This window comes from Mycteria americana, chromosome 15 (assembly GCF_035582795.1).
Source record: "Mycteria americana isolate JAX WOST 10 ecotype Jacksonville Zoo and Gardens chromosome 15, USCA_MyAme_1.0, whole genome shotgun sequence".
Lineage (NCBI taxonomy): Eukaryota > Metazoa > Chordata > Aves > Ciconiiformes > Ciconiidae > Mycteria > Mycteria americana.
Window position 1 is genome coordinate 422,067 of NC_134379.1, and position 24,211 is coordinate 446,277.

General features: G+C 41.3%; 2 protein-coding genes across 2 annotated transcripts; one reads left to right on the forward strand and one right to left on the reverse strand.

Moving 5' to 3' along the window:
• The first annotated feature begins 6 nt into the window (after positions 1–6).
• TXNDC17 (thioredoxin domain containing 17) lies at positions 7–2,547 on the forward strand. The gene is made up of 4 exons (XM_075518475.1): positions 7–148; positions 1,169–1,250; positions 1,546–1,621; positions 2,265–2,547. Exons 1-4 carry the CDS (start codon positions 7–9, stop codon positions 2,331–2,333), a joined length of 369 nt encoding a protein of 122 aa, XP_075374590.1. The 3' UTR covers positions 2,334–2,547.
• Positions 2,548–3,589: 1,042 nt separating this feature from the next.
• MED31 (mediator complex subunit 31) lies at positions 3,590–8,861 on the reverse strand. Its single transcript, XM_075518474.1, has 4 exons — positions 8,714–8,861; positions 5,498–5,575; positions 4,738–4,834; positions 3,590–3,981 (listed from the first exon to the last, which is right to left on the reverse strand). Exons 1-4 carry the CDS (start codon positions 8,721–8,723, stop codon positions 3,789–3,791), a joined length of 378 nt encoding a protein of 125 aa, XP_075374589.1. The 5' UTR covers positions 8,724–8,861; the 3' UTR covers positions 3,590–3,788.
• Positions 8,862–24,211: the final 15,350 nt, after the last annotated feature.

The following is a 24,211-nucleotide window of genomic DNA, read 5'->3' on the forward strand; positions in this document are numbered from 1 at the left end:
GGCGCCATGGGCTGGGAGGAGAAGCAGGTCCGCGGGTACCCCGAGTTCGTGCAGACGGCGCAGCGCTACCACGGCCGGCCCATCTTCGCGCTCTTCTGCGGCGACAAGGATGCCGAGGGCAGGAGCTGGTGCCCGGACTGCGTGACGGGTGAGGCCCGCGGGGCGCGCCGGGTCCCCGCCGGGGGGGCCTCGGCGGGCGCGGTCGGGGGCGCCCCGGGCGGCGGGGGAGCGCCCTTCTCCCTCGGCCCTCGCAGGGCCGCCGGCAGCGGCGGAGCGACCCCGCGGGCGGGGGTGCCCTCGGCGCTCAGCCCCGCGGGGACCGCGCTAACTGCCCCGCTCCCGGGCCGGCTGCGCGGGGGGGGGGTGCCCCTGCCCGCGGGTACGCGCTGCCTCTCTCCCGTTTGCCTGCGGAAGCCGGAGATGCGCCGGGTGCCCTTCCTGGGATACGTAAGGTCGGCCCCTCGCAGCTCCTGGTGCAGAGCGGCCTCACAACATCCCGCCTCCGTTATCGAGGATCGTGAGGGGACTGGGCGAGGGTCCGGGTGCCAGCTCTAGCTGCAGTCACCCAGCTCGTGAATCTAACTGGCAGCGTAGGCTCTGCCTAGGAGCTGGCTAAAGCTGCTGCCTCACTAACAAGCCGTCCGTGCTGCTGCTAGCCACGTTCCACGGAATGGCACATAACGTAACACGTTGTTCAGCGGAGGCTGGTAAAAAGGCCCAGCAATCAGAAGCGAATCATATGATCAGTTAATTCAGCTCTGCTTTATGGGTCAAGAGGCAGAAGGGACCTACCAGTCAAGTGTCTGGCAGTAGAATATGAAGGCAGTTCCTCAGAAAACATCACACTGAACTTTCTAGATCATATATGCCAGAGTACATACAGCAACTGCTTACCACTGTTTTGATGGGCTTTCATACAGACAGGAGAAAATGATTATTTTTCTTACTTATTAAAGCAGAAATTGGCCTTTACTCAAAGAGTGGTCTCTTGAATGTTAAGCATAAATTCTGCAAAGCTTGTGGATAACCAGATGAAACAAAATAACAGATCTCTACCTGAAGCAGACAAAACATTAATTAGCAGCTTTGCTGGTCAAAGTAGATCCATGTGATTCTGTAGCACAGTAAAAGTATTAACTACTAATATATTTTAAAAATTACTCTCTAGCTGAACCGGTTGTGAGGAAGGAACTTCATAACATGCCTGATGAGTCTGTATTCATCTACTGCCTAGTAGGAGATAGAGCCTAGTAAGTAACTGTTTTAATGCCAACAACTGATATAGCTTTGCTATTCGTGGACTCGAGGTTAACTAACCTGTTGGAACAACTGACTGAACTGTCCTTTTCTGCAAGGAATGAAGCATTTTTTTTGAGTTTTGAGGTCTACACCATCCCTAACATGAACTATCTGCATGCTTGTTCTGAGAAGTGGGTTGGGGAGGCCCGAGGCAAAGACCTTTGAATCATCCTTTTGAAGGAATTTTAACAGGCTAACTTCACATTCACCTCTACAAGCTGTGCTTAATCCCTTCTTCCTGAACAGCTGGAAAGATCCCAACAATGAATTCAGGAAGAATCTGAAACTAACAGGAGTGCCTACACTACTTAAATATGGAACAGTAAGTGATTTATTGTATGTTCTAGATCTACAGGCATTCAAATGGGAAACTGGCAGGAGCTTATGGCTGTAAATGAATTAGTCATGCATGCTTTCTGACACCCTCTCTTGTTTAAAAAGAGCAGACAATTAGGAACAGCGCTTCTGCTCCCACCCATGCACTCTTCCTGGCTCAAACAGTTCCTCAAGAGAGAACCACTCTGCTTTCTGTATAATGTTGTCTATAATAAACATATAGTAAAGAAAATACGTACACTTCGCATGTAGCAGTTGAGGGGTAGAGAAAATTCTTAGCAACATATTGTTAGCTTCCTGACTTGCAGCTCCTCAAATTTTAAAAAATCCAAATGCTGAGTTATGGGAGTGAAACAAGGTTAAGTGCAGTATACTCTTGACTCAAACAGACTACAGCTCAAGTTTTAACTTGTACATATTATTTAAATTAGCAGTTACTTTCTTAGAAATGCCTCTTCCAAGGCCAGAAAACCCTCAGGTATTTTTCAATTATTCTTACTTTGCTTGCTCCACCCCACCCTCCCCAGAAAAACAATTGCTGGAGTATGGCTAATGTTAGTATGCACAAATGGCTCTAGTCTAGAACAGGTTTTTGAATTGCGCCTAAAACATCTTAACTTTTCTTTCAGCCTCAGAAGCTGGTTGAAGAAGAATGTTTTAAAGCAGAGCTTGTGCGTATGTTGTTTACTGAAGACTAAATCCTCCAGTAGTCAATCATTTACGAAGATGTTAATCTCAAGTTATTTGCAGTGTCCTTTCAAGGAATCCTTAACCTTTTTAAAACTTTAATGGTTAATTACTTCAGACTAGTCAAGATAAATGTCATTAAATTCTAGGTCTAAACCTGCCACTAAAATCCTGCAACAAAAAACTGTATCTTTCCTTTCATGTTCAAATAAACTTGAGTTTGCAGTCTCTTTTTAAAGGAGCTGAGCTCATGTTATAAACTGAGAGAGCAGCCTACAATTACTGAAGAGTAAGGCTTAACTGCTAAGTTATACCTTTAATAGTGAATAAGGGGGACGGCGGGGTAGGAGAAACAGAAAAACCTGCTTATTCTTCCTAAATCTGACTTTATAGAGCTACGGAACCTGTTAAGATACATTTTCAGTGCCAGAGATGTTTAATGGCTTATCTGTTCAGTCTAAGTATGATAAGCTGAACGCTGACAGGCCTGGTGTCACTGATCACATGTTAAGGGTCAACAGTTGCAGTACTTGCTCCTACAAGGATACGAAATATATAATCTGAAATACGAAAATGAAATCCCTGACAGCTGCCAAGATCTACGTTCTTACAATAAAATCTATACAGGAATAAATGGCAAATGATTCTCTAATACTGCAAGTGTTTACACCTTTTTTTGTAACGCAAATTGTTTTCACTACACGTACTGTAGAGAAGCCCGAGAGCAACCACTATTTCACTGGCAGAAAACCAAGATTAAAGTAAGCTGACTTTAATGGAATAGATACAGGTACAGCCTATTTCCTTCTGTTGAGTATCTGCAAAGTTTATTATTACTTATCTCTGCTCCACTCCTGCAGTCCTTGTCTCATCACACTTTGATTTCTCTCTCTAAAACATGCTGTAAGGAAAACAGTGTAAGACCCCCAGCAACAATGATTACCAGGTAAACAGAAATGACAAGTAATAGCTCAGTTTCAAGGCAAAAATCCACAATTTAGATTTTGTACAATACCATCACTTCAACTTTGCTCATCCTGCAGTTGTAAATAGTAGTACATGAGGGAGTTCTTAGCCACACTTTGAGACACATCCTTATTCTCCAGGGAAAATGCCTCCTAAGAACAGACTTATGAGCTACACTTTGTGTTACATACTTAAATGTCAGTGCCCTCAAAACTATGTTTTGTTTTCAAAATCAAGAGGAATCAATAACTACAGTAACACTGTTACAAAATGGTCCAACAAAATTGGCCCTGCTACAAAATAAATTGCAGAAGTAGGTGTTTATCAGTCTTGTATCTTTAAAAAAAGTTGATGAAAGAAAAAAAAACCACAGTCACTTGATAAATCAAAAATTAAATGCACACACACTCAGAGCCAAACCTACAAAGGGGTTCATTCCTCTCTTGTAAATACTTCAACTGACACAAAGTACACCTTATCATCACTCTTCCAAGCATTTTTCATTTTACAGAGGTGTTGTTTTGTTGCTGCTGCTCTGCAAGTGCTTGCTGGAGGCGCATTCTTTTCCGTGAATAGTGCTGCCAGTGAAGAATCTGTTGCTCATCAATAAATTTAGCGCACTGAGCATTTACCAGTTCTTTGCGGAAATGTTCATACTGGAGCAGCTCTAACATATGCAAACATTGAGGATACCTGGATTAAAAATAAGCATACTGTAATACAAGTTTTTACAAGGTACACTAAAACTGGAGTCTCCAATAATTCTGCAGTTCATTATTTTGATTTTATTATGTATGTGCTTTACTCAAGTATGGAACCACTTGAGATTGTGCATATTCCACACACTGTAACTTAGTAACTTCAGCATTAGACTAGGAAACAAGGAGTCCTGTAACAGTTTATAAATGGATATACATGCTTGCATAGAGTAGCTTTTCTAATGGCTATAGATTTTACTAAAACAAATACGTAACAGCTACAGTATCTGTTTTCAGAGCTCATTTAAGGAAAATAACCAAGAACTGTTCTCCCAAAATTTGAAGGATTTTGCACACTCACAAAAATGCAAAATCATCCTTTGTTTCGTGTAAGCATCAACAATGCGAAAATCACTCTTAAGGTGTGCTTACTGGGCCTATCTATCTGAAGTAGTTTTGTACCATCATGTTCAATAGTTTTATTTTAAACAAATGGTAAAGTGCAGATACAGGCCACAAAAGGAAGATTCCATGCATGGCTCATGAAAGACAAGTTTTATACTTCTGTCTATTCTTGCTACATCTGGACTGTTGGAAACAGGAAAATTTATGTTGCATATGAACACAGTGGGGAAGACAAAGGTAAGGTTACAGGCAGAAATCAAATACTGACATGCTGCTGTACAGTACATAACAGAAGGTAAACATCAAATCATTAAAATGCAGAAACCCAAGTGATTTTAACACTTACTTCAGGTATTTTGCATATTCAGGTTCTTTCCAATAAAGTAAATATTTAAGATAATTTACAAAAGGTTTGTCTTTGAAGTAGCCTCTTTGTGCAAGAACTGAAATAAAATGACAGATAAGGAATTGTCAGTTACAGATGCGTGGAAAAAATCTGCCAAACTTCAAGAATATGTATTCACAAAACTATACAAAGAGGCACTTTAGTCAAAACTTTATCATTGCAATCAAATTTTGATAATTCAAAATGAAACAAACACAGGGAGAAATGTAATTTATGTCAACATACTAGGCATAATAAGCTAGTCTCATCTCCCTTACAGTATCTATCTTTCATACAACAGCAAGGAAGAGAACAGCTTTTTGAAACGGGAAATTTTGACTGTAGCATCAAAACTGGTAGGGGATTCAAGAGAATTTGGTATAGTACCTGAAAACGTTATTAATGTTAATAAAATTCTGTTTTCAGATAAAGGCATACTGTTAACTTGACTGTAGTTTTTAACTACAGACTTGAACTTATTTTTTTCTCCACCACATGCATATTTTTTTCATTTCAACCAATAAGAGATTTTGCATTTTAAAAAAACCCACTTGTTAGAAATCTAGACAAATTATGTACAGACTACCTTTATGCTGTGAAAGACTCATTCCCTTTTCTTTGCTTAGCCCTCTCTCTCCGTGTTTAACATTACCAGTAATAATAAACACCATTAAACTATATTTATTCCTCAGAATCCTGATATTTACTTTTAAGTACTCACAGTTGAGGTAATTTGGATTTGCCAGACATTGAACAAACTCCAACTCCAGCTGGAAGCGAAGTCGATTTCCTGTATCATCTGATACACGAGAAAAACAGTAAGAATTGGACCCACACAACAGATTTGAAAGTAATTTTCTCAGTTTGAGCCATACAAATAGAGATAATGTGTTTAAACAGGAGAAAAAGCAGTAACTCCCCATAATAAATACAGATTCATTTAGCAAAGCCTTCATTACATGAATCAGTGTTGGGCCTCCATAATAAACACGCTGGGTTTTTTTTTTTTGCAGCCAAGCAAGGGCAAAGAATGGAGGAATGCCCACTGACACTTTGTTTAGAGTGAAGGAAAAGGGAAGAGCAAGAAACATGGAGTATTTGTACAGGGAAAATTAAGAAGGTAAGAACAGGGAACTGCGAACAGCCCACTGAAATCCTAGTTGTATGTATTTTTAAAAGTCGTGCAAGGCAACTTTTTTTTTTTTGCGGAAAGATATCTTGATATAGTACATTAGTGAGAATACTGCAATGTTCTCACAGTACAATGTACACCAATCACTAGTGGTATACTGTTGGGGTTGATACGGTATCCAGTGCTGTTTGCCATCTTTATTAATAACCTAGATGATGTGACAGACTGCACACACTAAATAAAACTGGGAGGAGTGGCTGAAACACAGGAGGGTTGTGCAGCCATTCAGAGGGACCTCAACAGGCTGGAGGAATGGGCCAACAGGAATCTCATTAAGTTCAAGAAAGTGAAATGCAAAGTCCTGCACCTGGGGAGGAATAACCCTGTGCAGCAGGCTGGAGGCCAACCAGCTGAAAAGCAGCTTTGGAGAAAAGGACTGGGGTCCTGGTGGAGAAGTTGAATACGACCTGCAACGAGCCATTGCAGCAAAGAAGCTCAACAGCATCCTGGGCTGCATTAGGAAAAGCACTGCCAGCAGGTCAAGGGAGGTGATCCTCCCCTCTACTCAGCACTGGCGGGACTCATCTGGTGTGCTGCATCCAGTTACGGGCTCCCTAGGACAAGAAAGAGATGGATAGACAGGAGCAAGTCCAGGAGAGGGACACAAAGATAATTAAGGGAGTGGAGCTTCTGACATACAGAGAGGCTGAGAGAGCTGGGACTGTATAGCTTTGAGAACAAAAGGCTTGGGGATGATCTTATCAATGTGTATAAATATGTGATGTGAGGCAAGGACAGAATCAAACTCTTCTCAGTGGTGTCCAGAGAAAAGGCAATGGGCACAAACTGAAATACAGGAAATTCCTTTTAAAACACGTTTGGGGTTTTGTGGTTTTTTTTGTTTGTTTGAGTGTGTCCCCCCCCCCTTTTTTTTTCCCCACTGTGAAGGTGATTGATTGTAGGAACATGTTGCCCAGAGAGGCTGTGGAATCTCCATCCTTGGAGATACTGAAGACCTGACTAGACAAGGTCCTGAGCAATCCAGTCTAGCGGACCCTGCTTTGAGCAGGCGGTTGCACCAGATATCTCCACACGTTCCTTTGAACATGAACTATTCTGAATTCTGCCAAACAGTCCCATCTTGAAAGGCAAAATGTGGAAGAACAGCCTACTTACTTGAACCCAATACCAAATCAAAGCTGGGTACTGACAGTCTTTGCCTGTTCAGCAGTGGTCATAAGAATTCACTTAATTTCTGCATTTATGCCCATGACTATATGAGCTGGGGGCTACCATACCAAAAGAGAAGAATAAAGAATCAAGTGACTTTCTTATTTTTAGAATCACTCTATCAAAATATCTCCATTTTAAATTTTTTTCTTTTTCAGTATCACTGTATTCTAGAAAAACATCTCTCTTTGCTATTGGTGTAAACAATGTTATTTGATCCAGGTTGGTTATTACAGATTTTCCCTCACCTATTTTCACCATATCACCTGTATTTGTATTAATTTTGAAAACCATTAAATATTTCATTGAGAACATAAGCTCTAGGGGATCCTGACAGGAAAAAAAAAATCCACGTAAATGATGATTCTACATTTAAAATTATTTTTTACAAACTACTAAACAGGCATTTTTTATCCTGTTTAAAATAGCCCACACTGCCTTTAGTTCTTTTGATTTTTGTAGCACCAACGAAGACTAAATAAAATACTTTAAATAGGAGTAATTATTTATGTAATACTTATAAAACTTATGACATAAAAATGAGGTGATAGAATTTATCAAATTACTATTTACCATTATATTTTAGTGACAAGTCTCTAATTCCTTAGTGACTCTCATACCTCAAAGTATTTCCATGCTACAGAGAAATGGCTATGTCCTTAAAAAAATAAGAAACTTGAACAGAGAATACAAGAACGGTACAATGCAAGTTGAGAACACGGGTAACAATAAGGGGAACACATAAGTCTTAACCATCATGAACACACAGCAAACCCTTATTGATGAAAGGCAGGCTCTCGATTCTCGGGTCTGCTGTTACCACTACGGACCACTCATTCACAGGACTTCGAGGCCAGCTTTCAGATCCCAGCTGTTGGCATCGACAGACCTTAACACCAGGATATACATGCTTCTGAAAAGGCTGCATCTAAACACACCTGTCTTTTTCTAAAAAGCTACCCAGGCATAGCAACTAGCCCAGGGCTCGTGGAGAACTGTGAAAACCAATACTCTCCACAGGAATAAAGATGAAGGACAGACTGGGATTGATGGAAGGCCTTGTGCTCCCAGAGTTGCAGCTCTGATTCCTGAATGAAGGGCAAATGTTAAAAAAGAGGTCGCGGTGTCATCCGTGGCAAAAGCTATTTAAGAGTTCTAGGAAAGGGGGATTTAGCTCTACAACCACGGACGCGCCCTCTGATGCCCTCTCACCACCTCCCCTCCCACGGCCTCTGGGCGGATGAGGGCCGCGGGCACTTCCAGGAGCGGCACGGACGGCGGCCACGGAGCAAACGACCTGCCGGTGCCGGCCTGACCAGAACAGGAACGGGAGGGCCCGCGGGGCAGCAGGAGCTTGCCCCAAGCCCACCTTCTCCGAGGAAGCGGGCTCAGAACCCGCCCAGCACCTGCCGCCCGCCAGGGCCGCGCCACGCCGGCCCCGGCTCCCGTGCGGCAGGACCGCAGGCGGCCTCTCGCCGGACCGCAAGCGCTCGGCCTGCCCGCCCCTGGCCGCGCTGTCCCGCCGGACCCAGCACGCGGAGCGCCCGGGAGGCAGCGGCAACCGCCACCCCTCACCTGTCTCCATAGCGGCCCGGCGGCCTGCGCCGCTCGCCCAGGCGCAAGATGGCGGCGGGGACGGCCGCCGCCGACGGACGGAAGCCCGGCGGAAAGCGACACTGACGCACGCTGGGAAGGCGGCGGCGGCGGCGGCGGTTGCCCGGCAACGGGCCGGGCCGCGGCTCCTCGCTCGGTGCCACCGCCCGCGGGGCGGGGCGGGGCGCGCGCCCGGGGCCGGCGGGAAGGCGAGGCGCGAGCAGCGCGGCGGCCCGGGGCGGGGGGCGGGGGCGGGCGGCCGGGCCCGGCGGCGGAGGCCGGGGCGCGCTGGGAGCGGAGCCCGCCGCCTGCCCGCGCCTGTGTAGTCCGCCAGCAGCAGCAGCGGCGAAGGCGGCTCGGGAGCGGGGTGCTCAGCCACGTACTCTGCCCGCGGGGAGCGGGGAGAGCAGGAACGACCGACCCGGCGCTGCCGTCTCCTCGTGCACGGCCGTTCTCCCCTGGTAAAGGGAGTTCCTCGTGGAGATTTTCATTCGTCATCCTCAAACGTACGCGGGGAGGGTTCCTCCTTCTGCATTCGTTTGTAGATCCTGATACAACATCCCTTGGACAAAGGCCGAGTACTGTAAGTTTTCGGTTTCCTCAACAATTAGTCCCATCAGTTTCGTGAGGGAAACCTACACTGCTCGGGGGGAGTATTTTCCCCATAACACTATCACACAGAAACGTGTAGATCAGGTACACAGGAATTCGGATGTAGAGTGTAACAGGCGCCATCCATTCACTGCTGTAGGCAAGTGAATACCCCCTGTTGGTTTTAAAGTAGCAGGGCATGAAATATCCGTAGCTTGAAAGAATAATCAGAGATTTCAATATCCAAATAAAAACCCAGACTGAATACAGTATTGGAAAAATGCCTCCCTTTTCAAGTTGCTCTGCTGTTCTCTGGTCTGCTGCAGCTCACTTCAAACTTTAAAGTGGCAGAAGTCAAAAATCAAAGTACTCGGAAATCAAAGTGCAAATGCCCGTGTATTTTTAAACGACCAAAGTTCAGTTTCAATCACTTCACTCCGAAAACTTTGCAAGCAAAACAAATGAACCTCTGAAAACTTTACTTACCACCTTTATGTAGCAGTCTCCAAAATCTGCAAGCTTTCGCCATCTGGAAAAAAGTCACATATGCAATGCTAGCTCCAATGGGATCCAGTGTAGGCATAAAGACAACATCCTTACGACTGCATTTTACAGGCTTGTTTCCTAACCAAAAAGAGAATATTCCTTCTCACAGTAATATAGCCGGAAAGGTTAGCATTTTGTCAATGTTATCCAGGCATTACAAACCAGCCATGTGCCCATCCTCTGGTAGATGAGCGAGGAGGACATTTGAAGAGTGCATTTCTTGGAGTTCTGCACTGCCCCAAAGCAAGAGCAACACAATTTCTGGAGGACATCAGTAGATTAAACGTAACTGATCTTCCAGAAATGATGGGCTTTGTTATAAAATGGGTTATAAAAGTCCAAATGTGGAATCAGTTTGGACCGAGACATTGCAAAGTTGGTTGGAGGAAAAGCCTTAAAACTACTCATTTCAGTAAGCAATTTGGTGCTTATGATATAAAACAAGTGCTCTGTACTTAAAAATCAAGCAGGAAGTATTATTTGACATTTTGATCTCTTTTATGATCTATATTAAGAGGTTACTGCTTTTCTAACCGTACAAAATATTTTAAGTTAGAACTCAATATAAGTGATTTTAAAAATCACTTTATTAGAGCTAGGATGCCCCAACAGAAATGAAAGTAAGCTAAGTAAATCCATGAACAGCAGAACTTACGAAATCTGTTTTTCTGTGGCTTCTTTCTGTGGAGGTTTTATAATGTCTAAAACTCTAGCTGAGCTCATGTTAGAGCCCCCTCTCAGGGGAACTGTAGGAGGGTTTGTTTTTAAAGACGGAGTCTTTACCTAGAGAGCAGTCTGCCTTAAACCCACAATGAATATCTCAAGGCTAGATTTTTTCACTCTGCTTACCCGGCACTGTTGCTGCTCTTCTGGGAGGCAGCAGCATGGCTTGAAGTGCTCATTTTTGCCATGGATCTTTGCATTTCTCTTTTCATCATTGCTGCCATTAGCAAGTCATCAATCCTCCAGGTTTCTCAAGAAGACCTCGTGTTCCAGATCTGAGCTGTTCATGCTCTAACATCGCAGATTTAATGAGGTACAATGTGAATAAACAACCTTTTGAAGAAAATTAATGTTGGAGTAATGATTTGTTCTGTCATGTAAGGGAGCTTTTACCATATAGGCAATTCAGTTCCAATTCCATTAGAAGGTAGCTTTGGGGTCAATGTTCTGCTCATGTTTTTTTTCCCCAGGTAGATAGATAAATGCTTGAGCTGGGAAGAATAAGAAGAGGATGATCTTGTGTTTGCATTTGCAGAACATTAATTTCAACTTTGTTCTAGACAAGTCATTGTTGATCACGTCAGAGCAGAAGGAAACTGAGAGACTCAACCCTAAAAATATTAAACTATGTTTTGATTTTTTTTCTTTCTGCATAGTGGACAGAGATTTGAGCTTGGACTTTGTTTTGTTTTTCATAGCAACTTTGCAATGAGCCAAGCAGATTTCAGTCAACCTCTGCACTTAATTCTTCATTCATTAAAAAAAAGTCTTATCAGAGTGAAACCAGTTGATAAACAAATGCTCCAAGAGTGCGGAGCAGAACTGCACTGTTGCATCAGCACCCTGGAGAGGAGCCCAGCTTCTGAGGTTGTAAATTTATTCCAGAAGTTGTAGTTCTGCCTGGTGTTACATACTAAATTTTCAGAACTTGGCTGAAACAAAAGCCCCAAAGGTTTAGCACTGTCAAGCTAGCTTAGGTTCACTGCTACGACAATTGTACTATTAGGCACTTGTGCAACAGTACACTGTATACAGAAACCAGACTGATTTTTTCTTTTTTTTTTTCTTTTTTTAAAGTGATTTGCTATTTGCATTTGTTGAACTATTTTCAGCTTCTTAGTTAGCAATTTTCTATAATACTATCTTTTCCTATGCAGTATGTTTTTTTTTCCCTGGGAATTGGGTTACAAAAACCATCTAAAAAGGATTTATGCATAGTTTTTCTTAATAAAATAGGGTTGCTTTTTTTAGACAAGGTTTTAGTGGTTGTGGAATACTACCATTACTATATCAAAACATAACAAGTCACTCCCCAGTAAACACAGACTTTGGGCTAAAAGCAGAGATCAAACAGATCCCATGTGTCTGCATTGCTATTCTGGAATGTGATTTCTCTCCCAAGACTGACTTCAGAGGAGAGAATCCTAAAAAAGGATTGGTCACAGGAATAAATTACTATGTAGGTTTGCCAGAGTCAAGTCAAACATCTCAATTCTTGGCCATCAAAACTAGGAACAAAATTGGAAGTCAGGATCATAGTATGATAACTAAGAACATTCTCTAGGAAGAGTTGGAATTTTTTTTCTGCTTTTAAATATTAGTTGAGTCAGACTTTCAGGGTATAAGTGTTAACATATATGACTCTGAGCCAGGAATTTTCCATGTTGTGAAATCAGGACAACATTGCTGCCTCAGTTTCTCCTTTTATAGGGACTAGACTGACATCGCTGTTGTTGTCTGTCTAAAAACTGTTTCTGAAACCTTATTTTTCTTTTCTGAGACATTGTGACAGATTATGCTAAAATTATAGTGGATTTATATATAAAACACAGATATATTACCTAACAAACAGAAATAGATGAGATAATGTTTTCTACCTCAAGCAAATTAAGCTGTCAAGAGTTGAAAACTGCATTCAAAAAATGACACGTCTGCCATAGTAATTACAGATAGTAGCTAAGTGACAATAAAATCAAGTTTGTGACATGTCTTTGTAAATGCTGTATTTGGGAAAACCACAGACACCAGAATACCAAAAGGTCTTTCCAGGTTCACAAAATAACATAATGTTTCTACTATCATCAATTGTTTGATCTCAATGTCTGGATTTCAACCTCTTTTTCCAACTGCACACAGAACTTTGGACTTTTTAAAATATTAAATGAATATTTATGAATATTAATGAATAGTTTTTAATATTACATCCTCCGTCTTGCCAAAATAGGTGTCTCCTTTAATATTTGAGATATTATAAAGGCAGTTGATTCTTTGGAGGACTCAGAGATTCCATTTGAAATTGATAACAAAATATCTCCTGTAGGTAAAGATCTCACATGTTCATGTCTATGACATAATTCAGAGTTGCTTCTGAGGGCTTAAATGTAAAGTTGTCTATCCCAGTCACCTCTAGTGTTTTCCACACTGGATACTTGTAACCGACAAAAATATAATTTTTAGCTGGCTATGCCTTCCACTTATTTAAGCTGAAGTTTTACAGTCACAGGTTTCAGAGACTATTAGGAACTATAGGCTAGGTTCTGGCATTTTTAGTCATGTTGATTAGTACTGCACTGGCAATAACACTTTTTAGAAAATGGAATGGTTTATGGCAACAAGTACAATATAATGTCATTAGAACTGGCATAGACACCGCCAGTAAATGGGGCCACTTCTGGGATGTGAAGGCACCAAGACTCCATTAGACACAGGAGAAAATGAAGTCTTGTCTGAAGTGCTATGAGGTCTTGAAGGTGGACACTGAGGAAGTGAGATGTCGCAAAGGGTTTATCTATGACGCCATAGTATACTGCATTTACATCAGAAAGAAAAGAAGGTCCAGCAAGGCTTCATGATTGAAAACTGATCAAGTGGAACAGTAAGTATTTTATACCCAATGCTTGGAACCCAAGACATCCCCTTTTGTGCATACATTTACCCATTTGCTTTAGAATAGAGTGCAAACTTGTATTGACATGGATAATGACATCTTAAAGGATTTTACCCATAGAACGCAAGACAGAATTCTGCAGACTGGAGAGTATCCTGCTTCAAATATGGTTAAATAACAGAGAACAGAGTATGCATTATGTTATAAATATAACAAGCCAGTACAAAGTCTGCAATTTTTTTACTCCAATGTTATAATTGTAATTCAATAGAAACAAGATCATAGTTATCAGTGACTGAAACAATTGTCAGAACATATTTAATTAAAGGCTTAACTGTTCACAGAGTTCCATTTTTTGAGGTCAAGAAACTGGCAGGTAATGTGCATTTCAGAAGCCAGCCTATGACAGTCATGGTAGAATGGTCTTCATCTGAAGACTGTTAAACACCATTCAATGGAGCTGTAAATTTGGTGAAATGGTGTAAAAAGACTTCAAAGGCTGTGGCTTGTTGCAGATGCTGGAATGTGTACTTATGTGACTACGGTGCTCCTCTAGCTTCAGACAACCAGTAGAAAGCAAAGATAAACTCAAGATTAAATGTCAAGTGTCAGAAAGTATTTTATGTTTTTCTTTAATAAGTTGGTTAAAAATACATCAGTCTTCTATTCTTAGGACATCTGGAAGGCAGATGAATTTGAGGTCAGCCATTTGCCACGAGCAACATGCGCTGAACCCAAGAACAGTGGTCTACAAGGGACATCTTCACAAAGGTATTGCTTGCCATTTGAAGCCCTTTAAGGCACTCTAAGGAAAGAATTCTGCAGCAAGCCAGGATATGAGGCCTGACCTGAAGGAACTCCTGTCCTGTTGAATGCCAAACAGGCCAGAAACAAACTCATTCCCCAGTAACGAAGGAATGTAAAGCTTCCCAAGTCTGAAATCCATAGGCAAGTTTGCAGAACAATAAACTGAGTGTTATCTGTTTTCTAATGGTTGCAAATATGAAGAATTTCACTTATTTTCCATTATATTTTGGATTACCATTACAGTTATTTGATTTTCCAATAATAGTACAATAATGATGTAGTTTGATCCACTTTCTGCGCCATTTCATTTCTAGGCTCTTCTACTGTGGCACTGAGCAGAAGGGTGTAGAAAAAACACCAGGAAGAATTATGTATAAAATTAAGAAAATTCCAAATTCATGCCAATGATTAATGAAAAATGTGTCCCCTTTATTTTATAATATATTTTGACTGTGTTCAGCAAGTAAGAAAAATAGTTAATTTGGTGCTGAAACTAATAGGTATGCTCACACAGACTACAAGCGAAGGCATTTTTCTCATCACAAGAATAGACCAACAGCTCTGCCAACTGGCATGGCAACGTATTCCTTACATGAGAAAGTATTTTTTTTATTTTTAAAAAATAGAGAAGTTTCCTGGCACTACAGCTGAGAACAAAGGCTTGAGAATGCAACCTTTTCCTCCAATATAGCCTAAAAGCTCAAGAGCCAGATAAGCCCCATACAGAGGTCCTGTGAGTAAAAGTAAATTTCAGAAGTCTAGGTTTAGTTTGTTTGGATTTGTCTATGCCAGACTAGCAGGTAGGGGGGTTTTTTTGTAGATTTTGTAACTGGCAGAAATGTTAATGCTGCACTTTTTTTTTTTTTTGCTATTTCCAAACATGAACAACAGAAATGAGCAGTGGGCTATTGCACAGAGCTTCTCTGACAGCTCAGAGACTGAGTTCTTGTGTAGTGAGTGGGGTCAAAACCTCAGGTCTTTCCAGAAGTTTTGAAAGGCGGGGCTGGCATTATGGTCCAGAGAAAGAAAGCTGATGGTAGACAGGCAAGAGCATTCAACCTGCTCATCCCTAAAACGCTAAATGGGCCAAATGCTGGAACCTGAGCTGCAAGCTTGGATCTGAAGGAGCTTTAGACTTACCTGGGGCCTTGGCAAATCATTGTTCTCAAAGCCAAGTAATAGTAATTACATGGAGAGCCAGACTTCAAAGTGTTGGGCTTGCAGGTGCTACTTTAATGCTAGTGATAACAGAGCATGAAAATACATACTGATGTGCAATACTGATTCAGACTCAAGACTAACTTTCCCCAGGTACAAACTGGATAAGCAGCTGAAGTTTGTATAAACTTGCCAGTTCATGTCAGCTAAGGATCAAAGCTATGAAATACCAGGAATTAAAGTTCTGATCAAAGGGAGTAATGTTAATTAAATCATTGGGGCCAAATAGAAAAACTAAACAATTTATTTCTAGTTCTTATACTGCCATCTCAACTGCCTAACTTAGAGGAAGAAAAAAAAAAAAAAAAAATCACATTCGCCTATTCTTGCACAGGATCATCCAACTATATTAGAAATAGCACTACAGTTACTTTTATAAAGAAGACAGAGCTGGAAATGCATAGTCTCCAATAACAAAAATATGATTAGTGAGATTCCTTCCTACTGGCAAGTAAAACTCTAAGTACTCTGTACACTTACCCACAACCTCACCCACTCATGATGAAAATAACTTTAATTCTTGGTCATTGCGAAGGTGGTGCACAAATAGTTACAGTTTCACGGATGCCTACATAAATATCTGGCAAGAATATAAACCCTCTCTTTAGCTGCATGCTAGCCAACCTGTCAGTGCTTATAGTCAAGATTACACAGCATTCAGGCAAACAAAAGTGCTGAATTCCTTAAGGAGTAAATCTAAATATACCTCTTCTAGGCAAGGCCCTAACCTTTGAATGCCAGGCCTACAGTAGAGTGTGTTTGAATTATGTCTAACATGTAAACTTAAGTAATACAAAGTAACCTAGAGCTTATGAATAGTTACACAACAGTATAAAGCACACCTTGACATGTTACTTGCATTACATTGATTTTTTTTCCTGTACTGCAAAGTTAAAATTTAATTAAAGTAGTTTGAGATTAATTGCCATAATACCCGCAGTTTCTTTGGGACAGTTTCTTCAAGCTCTCTTGGTTCCTTGCTCATATCTTACAATTAATAATATCTCTGTTTGTTAGCTGTTTTGCCCAGCTCAGTGAAAACAGCCTATTGTTTTTTCAATCTATTCCTTTTCCTAGGCCACTTTGTGTTAAAAACCAACAACCATCCCCAAACAAAAAAACCCAAGTTTCTTTTAATGTACAGTTTTATATAGAACACGACAACTAAGAAAAATGTGAAACTATAACCCTCAGTATAATTATAATTTCTGAGGTCCCTGATCTTGCAGTCCTCCAGTTTAACCATTGGAAAAGAAAAGGGCAAAAAGTCTCAGGATCTGATCCCAGGTTATTTTTGCTTTCTCATGAGCATGTTAAGAACAATACAATACTTTCCATTTCCTTAACTGGGCTTTGAGTCAATCATCACCTCAACTGTAAGATTTGTTTTGGAAATTCAAGAGGGAAGAACTGAAAATTTTAGTGCAAGATGAGCATCCTGGGATGATCACCCAATACACTTCCCTTCCCCAAGATCTTTCCAAACAGAAAGATATGTATATGCTTGCTGAAAAGAAGAGTATCTCCACTGGTTTCAATGCTGTTGCAGACATGAAGGTCTGGTGGTGTTGGAAAGAAAATCCAGCCCAATAATTCTCAACATATATAGTTTTAATCAATCAGCTTCATCCTTTTTCACCACAAGGCTGAGGTAATTCTAAAAAAAGAAGTGGAAAAGGGGTAATGTTGAATAAGTGCTCAGCTGGGATCCAGAGTCACCCTTTTCAATCCATGTGATGATTCATCATTTGGCTGAATCCGTTCAGTGCTGCTCTTTTCAATCTCTAAGCAGATGAACAATTACCACGTTATTACTGGAAGATGCTATGTTGATGCAGTGCGATCATTAAAGCTAGCCAGACAAAAAAAGAGAGGCTCCCAGCAAAAGCACTATTTGACCCTAAGCAGAAGTGATCTCCACGACGAACACCCTGTGATGGGTATTAATAGACACCTACTCATGAGCACTGTTCATTTTACTGGAGACATACCTCTTGACTTTACACCCAGCTGAATATCTCGGCGATCTTGCAGGGCATTGCTTACTTCTCTTTCTCATCCTTATCCCCACACAAGGGTAAACACACTCCCCTCTAAGATACCTCAGTGCACTCTATTATAGCTCCTGCTTTTCTAGGAACATCTCCCTAACCATCCAGTGTCTCCACAGCATTTTTCCTAGCTACTTTGCACTAGTATCATCTGTGCATCTTCTCTGAAGACTAGTATTTTCAACAGTAAATAGCAATAATTCTTTGAAGTGTCATTCTGGGAGCACTAGAACTAAAGAAAGCAGATTTCCTATATGCAAAATTTCTAGTGGCGATTTCTGCATAATCAAAATTCTCTTGTGGAGTTGCTCTGTAACTTTTCCCATTGTTAGGGCGTAACCAGGTCTCTTTCTTCTCACCAGATACGTATTACCCCAAGACTCTCTCCCCATCCAGGAAACGGGACTGGAATCAGCCAGTGGGTTCTGGAAATATTTGGACACATACACTGGCAGTGTAACTGTAAAAGCTGTGTTTCCACTGGTCTGCTGTAGGGACCAGACGGGGACTTAACTCTGATCATGGGGTGGATGCTGCCTTGTTATTGCTGTCTCTGGATTCCTCTCTGTCAAGGGACTGAGCCTGGACTATCCCTCCATATGATCACAGCCTGTGCTGAGAGAAGTCCCTGTTAACCTCACCGTGAGGCAAATTCCTTGATTTTGCACTGGTAGAGACCTCAAAAACTTGCTGTGGAATACACTGGTCTGGAGACCAAGTCAGAAGTGCCAGTTTGCCACAAAATTCCAGTTCAGTGAATCTAATACATCAAATTATAAAAGTTTTAGCTTCTGCCAAAGTCAAAGCCAGGCTCTGAGAGACCCTTGTCTGCATTCCTGGTCCTCCAGCTCCAAGGCACAGGAAACTGTAAGAACCTTAAAAATACTCAAAGAATCAGTTGATGGCACTCTGATGATCTAATATTACTACTGGCCATGGTGGCACAGAGCATTGCATGTGACTTTGGACACCCTGACTTAGTCATCTGATAGAGACCAGCACATAAAACTTTTTTTCCTTTTACAGCTGTTCAGGGTGTCACCTCATGTATCTGTGGGCCCACCTCCATCTTTATTCCTAAAATTGCTTGCCACCACGTTCTGTGTGCAAGAATTGCAGTAGTAAGTATTAGCACAACTGTCCAGACATCATGTACATCCGTGGCTAATCTCTGTGCTAAGACGTTTCCAGATTCCATCATTACAGGCTCTTTCTGGTGGAGCTTTACTGCAACAGCTCCAGCACTTTCACTGCTAGAGGTTTTTATAGCGTGCAGTCTTCCATTTACAGAGTGATCCTGCTACACAGGCTTTATAAATGCTTCACAAAGTGTATGAACTTGAATCTCTCACCTGCATAACATTAATAAGTACAGGCATTCATGCCTCTCACTATTTCTTAGGGTCTTTTCCTGATCTTTTGACTCCTGCTGTTATGGGACATCAAGCTACAGCAGAAAAAAACCCAACCAACCAAAAACCAACAAAGCACTTACCCTTTGTAATTTCCATTCCTTAAATGTTCCTCAGGGAGCAGAGAATCCTGACCTTCTCCCAGACCTTAATTTATTGTGCAGACTCCAACCTGCTGATAGATCAATTCAGGTGGAGTGGAGGAACTCCACACAGCTAGGATGGCTGCTGCAGTGAGACATACAAATTAGCAAAGACCGGGGAGGTGTTTCATGAAGGACACCTGCACCTAATTAACTCCCAGAATGTTGGTCCTGATCAGTTTAAGTCACCCCAAAATAAACAAACAAACAAACCAACCAAGAACTGGGCCAAGATCACCTGCCAAAAATTCCAAGATTTATTTATTTGACCACCCTTCAAACAAGGGTGAGGTTATTCCCCAGAGGGTTGATTTTAACTTGTGTATTTTCAGTATCCTAGGGTGACATATTCAGATTTGCTCTGGATTGATCTGACTTACGTCTGTAGACAAATATGAATGAAAACAGTCAAAGGTGAGCCCTGAAATAAGGCACCATAAGACAATTGTGTGTGTGTGTGGAGGATGCTCCCAGGAAAGCTTATGTTGTTTTTTCCCCAGCTTTTGTTATTCAAAGGGGAGCTGAAGTGTCCTGTGTCCCGTCCCCCCCCCCCCCCCTTCCAGAGGAAATTCTGTTTTCCCCAATTGAAGGATAACTATTCTTAGTGACGTGTACAAAAAATCCTGGGTTTCTGATTTTTCACTGTATAGCCAAGAAAAAATATTGAAGTAAAATAGATACTTGCTCCAGAAATAATAATTCTTTAATTGAAATATTTTGTTAACTTTGTTTCTGGTGGAAAATTTGATCTTCAGCTGGCTTGCTAAAATATTTGCGAAGACCCAACCTATGTTACTGTTCGCAAAGAATAGTTCACAACTGAAACTACAACAAACGAGTTTTAGTATCTGAAACATTCAGTTCTTTCAAGAATATGGTTTGTCTATAAAAGTAATGCTTTATGAACACTGTAATGAGGCTCACCTTCTGACCTGGAACAGTTTATGAAGACTCATTGAAGAGCTGTGTGCCAAATAAGGCTAGCGAGTAATTTCACGTGGGTAAATAAAGTACTGAGGTAAACACGGGAAGGATAACACCTTTTTTCTTACAGAAGAAATAGTCTCTTTCTTATGACCAGAATCTACAGTCCACATCTACACCATAATGAATGGGCAACTATTGACTTAGTGCTCCAGAAAAACCTAAATGGGCAAAAAATAGTTTCAGTATAGTCAGCTCTTTTTAAAGAGCTACCAAATGTCATGCTAAGCAGTCCCTCATCACCTCAGAGCAGCGTGGTATGCCTACCTTTTACTCTGTGGCTCCGAATGGTGAGGGCTGTACTTACCTCTACTTCATACAGGACACAGAAATTCCTTAGAATTTCCCTCTGGAAGAAGCAGGTTCTCCTTCACCATGAAAAGCTACAGGTATTAACTAGCCATGCAAAAGCACAGGATAAATAAGTATATTATTTTCAGCATATCGAGTTCACAGTTACTACACCAGAATGCTAAACCACAGATCAAATAACAAAGCATTTGAGAGAAATCTACTACAAAAAGATAAAGAAACTGTCTGTTGATAAATGTAGTTTACTTTTTAGGTTTATATTCCTGTACAAGTACAACAAATGGCACAGGGATTTAACAACAAGGGGAAAGCAGGGAACAACAGAAAAAATAGACAAGAAATGCCGCATTCTGTCAGCGTGGACTCAGTATTGCTTCACACTGCAAATTGCTGCACAGGATCGCAAGCCAAGCCCTCAAAATTGCAAGTCTGCATTTAAAACTAAGTAATTCAAAACTGAAACAGTGAGTTCCTATTACTTATCTTCTGGTTTTCCTGAGGCTTTACAGTTGATATACAAAGACTTTCCTCCCATGCTGTCACAGCTTTAGGCTTACTTATTGCTTCTAAGAAAAGTCGGGTTTCCTACATGACCCAAAGAGGTAGAACTTCAAGAGTCACAGCAAATTTCGTACAATTTGATTGAACTCACAGACTCTGGCAACATAGTTTATTCATTAGTTAGGCAAATCATTTAATCTTTGTCTTCATGCATGAATTAGCAGGACATATTTCTAACTAGCTTTGCAAGTTGACAAGCATGAAATACAAAGTTTCAGACCGAAACAGAAAAGTTAAGCAACTTGCTTAAAGTTCGAGTAGAGTCCAAAAAAGGCTTAATAAACCAGTTTCTGGCTTCTTGGTTTATGCTCACACTGTCTCCCTTTAATATATATACTTTCACAAGTCTTTTCACACAGTTTCCCAGACTACTTTATACACTTACTCTTAAGCAATCTAGACTCACCTGAAACACTCAGAACAACTTCCTTCCACTTTATAGATATGTCTATAATACGTATATAATACATATGTATACATGTAAGTGTATAAGCAGAGCCTAGCACACAGAGAACTTGCTGGCATTAGAAAAGCAGTTGGCCTTAACAGCCCAAACACAATGATTGGCAGCTGGGTGGAGTCAGTGCAACCGTACTGCCTAGACATGGGGATTTCAATAGACCTCAGCCCGAAAAGTAAAGGGGATGGTTGACCATTAAAACAAAACAGCTATGGGCACAAACAAACCAAAAGAAACTCTCACAAAGCATGCCTTCCTGTGAAACAAACTATATCACCAAAGTTCGATAAAGGGTCATTTCATGTTGTCATTCATTAGCTACAAGACAGCGGTGTAAAATGCTGAGTCCAGAAAATCTTTAAGCAATCTTTAAGTAGCCACTATCTAGATATGTCTTAAAAAAATGCTAATCTTTAAGTAACCATTATCTAGATATAAGTCTTCAAAAAATGCTAATCAACCTTCTAGGAACTTTCTTTTTTCTTCCTTGAGTGTTCTGTTGATAGCAGAAGCTGGATTTTAACGGCTGGCCAGGTGAATGTCCATGAAAAAGCCTCCTGCCAGTTTTGCAGGTGAAAAATCTTGGCAGGATATAAAGTAAGACCAGAGGAGGTATAAAATCTATCCCTAATAGCTCTAACTGGACAGCAACAGAGTTATACAGGAAATGTTAGAATCAAAATCTTAGTAAAGAATGACTCTTAGTAATGAATAAAACAGTAAAACTAGCCCCCTCCTCTACAGTACCAATTTTTGACAAATGTCTCCTCTTTCCTATCACGGTTATTTAAATGAAATGCTGTTATGAGACTAGGTTTCCTAAGAAACTATTTTTAGGCTTTGGATAACCACATTATTATTCATTGTGCTGGTTTTGTCATTCATTCACCTGTAGCAACTGGCACTATCAAGTTACGGTATTCTGCAAAATACTTCTGTGGAGCTGACAACTGTGTAAGATCATCAGGCCCAGGGAGATTCAAGTGCTCTGCTCAAGGACAGGAACATCTTCAGTCATATCTTGCAAAGCAGGTGCGGTCTGTGGTGCGTGGCAGAGTCTTCTTCATACCACAGACTCTTCACAAAGAGGCCAGCAAAGGGACATCAAAGTGAAGGTCTGATCTGATGCAGAAGAGCATCAGATGGTTCTTCAGAACTGGGATGGTTCTTCCAGACAGGAAAACCAGCATCCTGCCATTAAATCATGCAGACGAATGCCAAACCTAGCAAGCATCCAGTAATGGGCTGCTGGGATTGTGCTGCAACGCGCAACGGGTTGCAGACCTCACAGTGACACAACCAGACTGAGCGCTGTGAAGTCACATGTTTATTCACCCACACTGGGAAAACATCGTGAAAACAGCCACTTGATCCAAGTCTTCAGGATTCATTACTACCCACTTCTTTCCATATTTAGCACAGACATTTAGGAAAAAAAGAGATGTGAAGTACGTAAAAATGTATACAATATGTCATTACCAAAAAGGAAGAGGTGCTTTTCTGTTAAGGAATCACTGCTGGATTTTGGCCAGGACTGATTCAGTGATCTATTTTTTTTCTGGGCTGATTTTCACCAACTGTCCAATTGCAATGCATTGTCAGCAAATGCTTTTTTGGCTACAACTAGCTCTGTCAAGTGGTAACACACCTGAGCTGTAAAACAAAGTCTGAATAAACCAAAGACTGAGTTCAAGTGAGATCAGAACTCAGCCGGAATGAACCACCCACTACTCTGAATTCAGCGGATGACACCCACCAAAGAGGTGACCTGCATAACACAGCCCTACTTCAAACTTAGGGCTCAGACAGAGCTCTACGGTGGGCCAAAGAAGAACATACTCGTACTTAAGAGAAAAGGGGATGACTTTTGCATCCACATTAAGCTGGAGTCTATTTCTGTCTGGGTGCTTCTTTCAGCTTGGTGACTTCTAGATCATACAGAGAATGCTGAAAGGTTTTTCTTCTCCGTTCCACAGATCCAGATGTTTAACACAGAGATAGGAAAGACTTTGCCCTCCCTTTGTATGTTTTCCTGTAGTTTGGTCATTCATGAACTCACGCACACATATGTAACCATTCCCAAACAGCCGGTACTTTGTAGGAATAAGTCTGCACACAGATACGTGAACTAGCAGGAACAAACCCTGTATAACAGCAGCCCATATTCTGCAGGTTTGAGACATTCAACATTTGCAGAAACAGTATTAGCAACTAGGTATTCTGAGAGAAGAAAGGGAAAGTCAAGGACATTCTATAGAGGCTGAACAGAAAATAGGAAAGCATTTATTTAGCCTCTTATAGGCAGCACTGCCTGCTGTTACGCCAGCTGGACAGCTGACATACCCACTAACCACTAGGAATCACACTCAGCCCACGTACGATAAAACAGGAACTGTTTGCTAGTTCAGTGTGGCCGAGTGACCCGTCCTGACGAAGTCCACACCGAAGATCCTCCCCTGTTCTCTGTCGGCTCTGGTGGTGCATGTTTTGCAGTGGGAGTCAAAGGGATTCCTTTATGCCACTGCCTTAGGACCATCACAACTTTTGCACCTAAAACAAAAACCCTTTGGTGAGAAGAAAAATAAGTGCTGTGCAAGACAAGTATCTATCATGATAGTTATCCTGCAATGCTGGAAGGGGACGTAACCCAGCTCAGTAACGGAGCAATTGTCCTTGCATTACCCATTGTAAATAACACATATATTTACTTAGGGCATTGGAACAGGACGACATGCATGCTTGATGCTGAAGAAAAGCTTGTTTGTGCCTGTTACACTGGAGAGTT

What these genes read in the sequence shown, in the direction of transcription:
- TXNDC17 (XM_075518475.1), top strand. Translation starts at nt 7, where the DNA reads ATGGGCTGGGAGGAGAAGCAGGTCCGCGGGTACCCCGAGTTCGTGCAG. An exon ending in GTGCCCGGACTGCGTGACGG is followed by an intron (nt 149 to 1,168) that starts GTGAGGCCCGCG and finishes ATTACTCTCTAG; the next exon opens with CTGAACCGGTTGTGAGGAAG. An exon ending in CACTACTTAAATATGGAACA is followed by an intron (nt 1,622 to 2,264) that starts GTAAGTGATTTA and finishes CTTTTCTTTCAG; the next exon opens with CCTCAGAAGCTGGTTGAAGA.
- MED31 (XM_075518474.1), bottom strand. An exon ending in AAATCCAAATTACCTCAACT is followed by an intron (nt 4,835 to 5,497) that starts GTGAGTACTTAA and finishes ATTTTATTTCAG; the next exon opens with TTCTTGCACAAAGAGGCTAC. An exon ending in GAATATGCAAAATACCTGAA is followed by an intron (nt 3,982 to 4,737) that starts GTAAGTGTTAAA and finishes TTTTTAATCCAG; the next exon opens with GTATCCTCAATGTTTGCATA.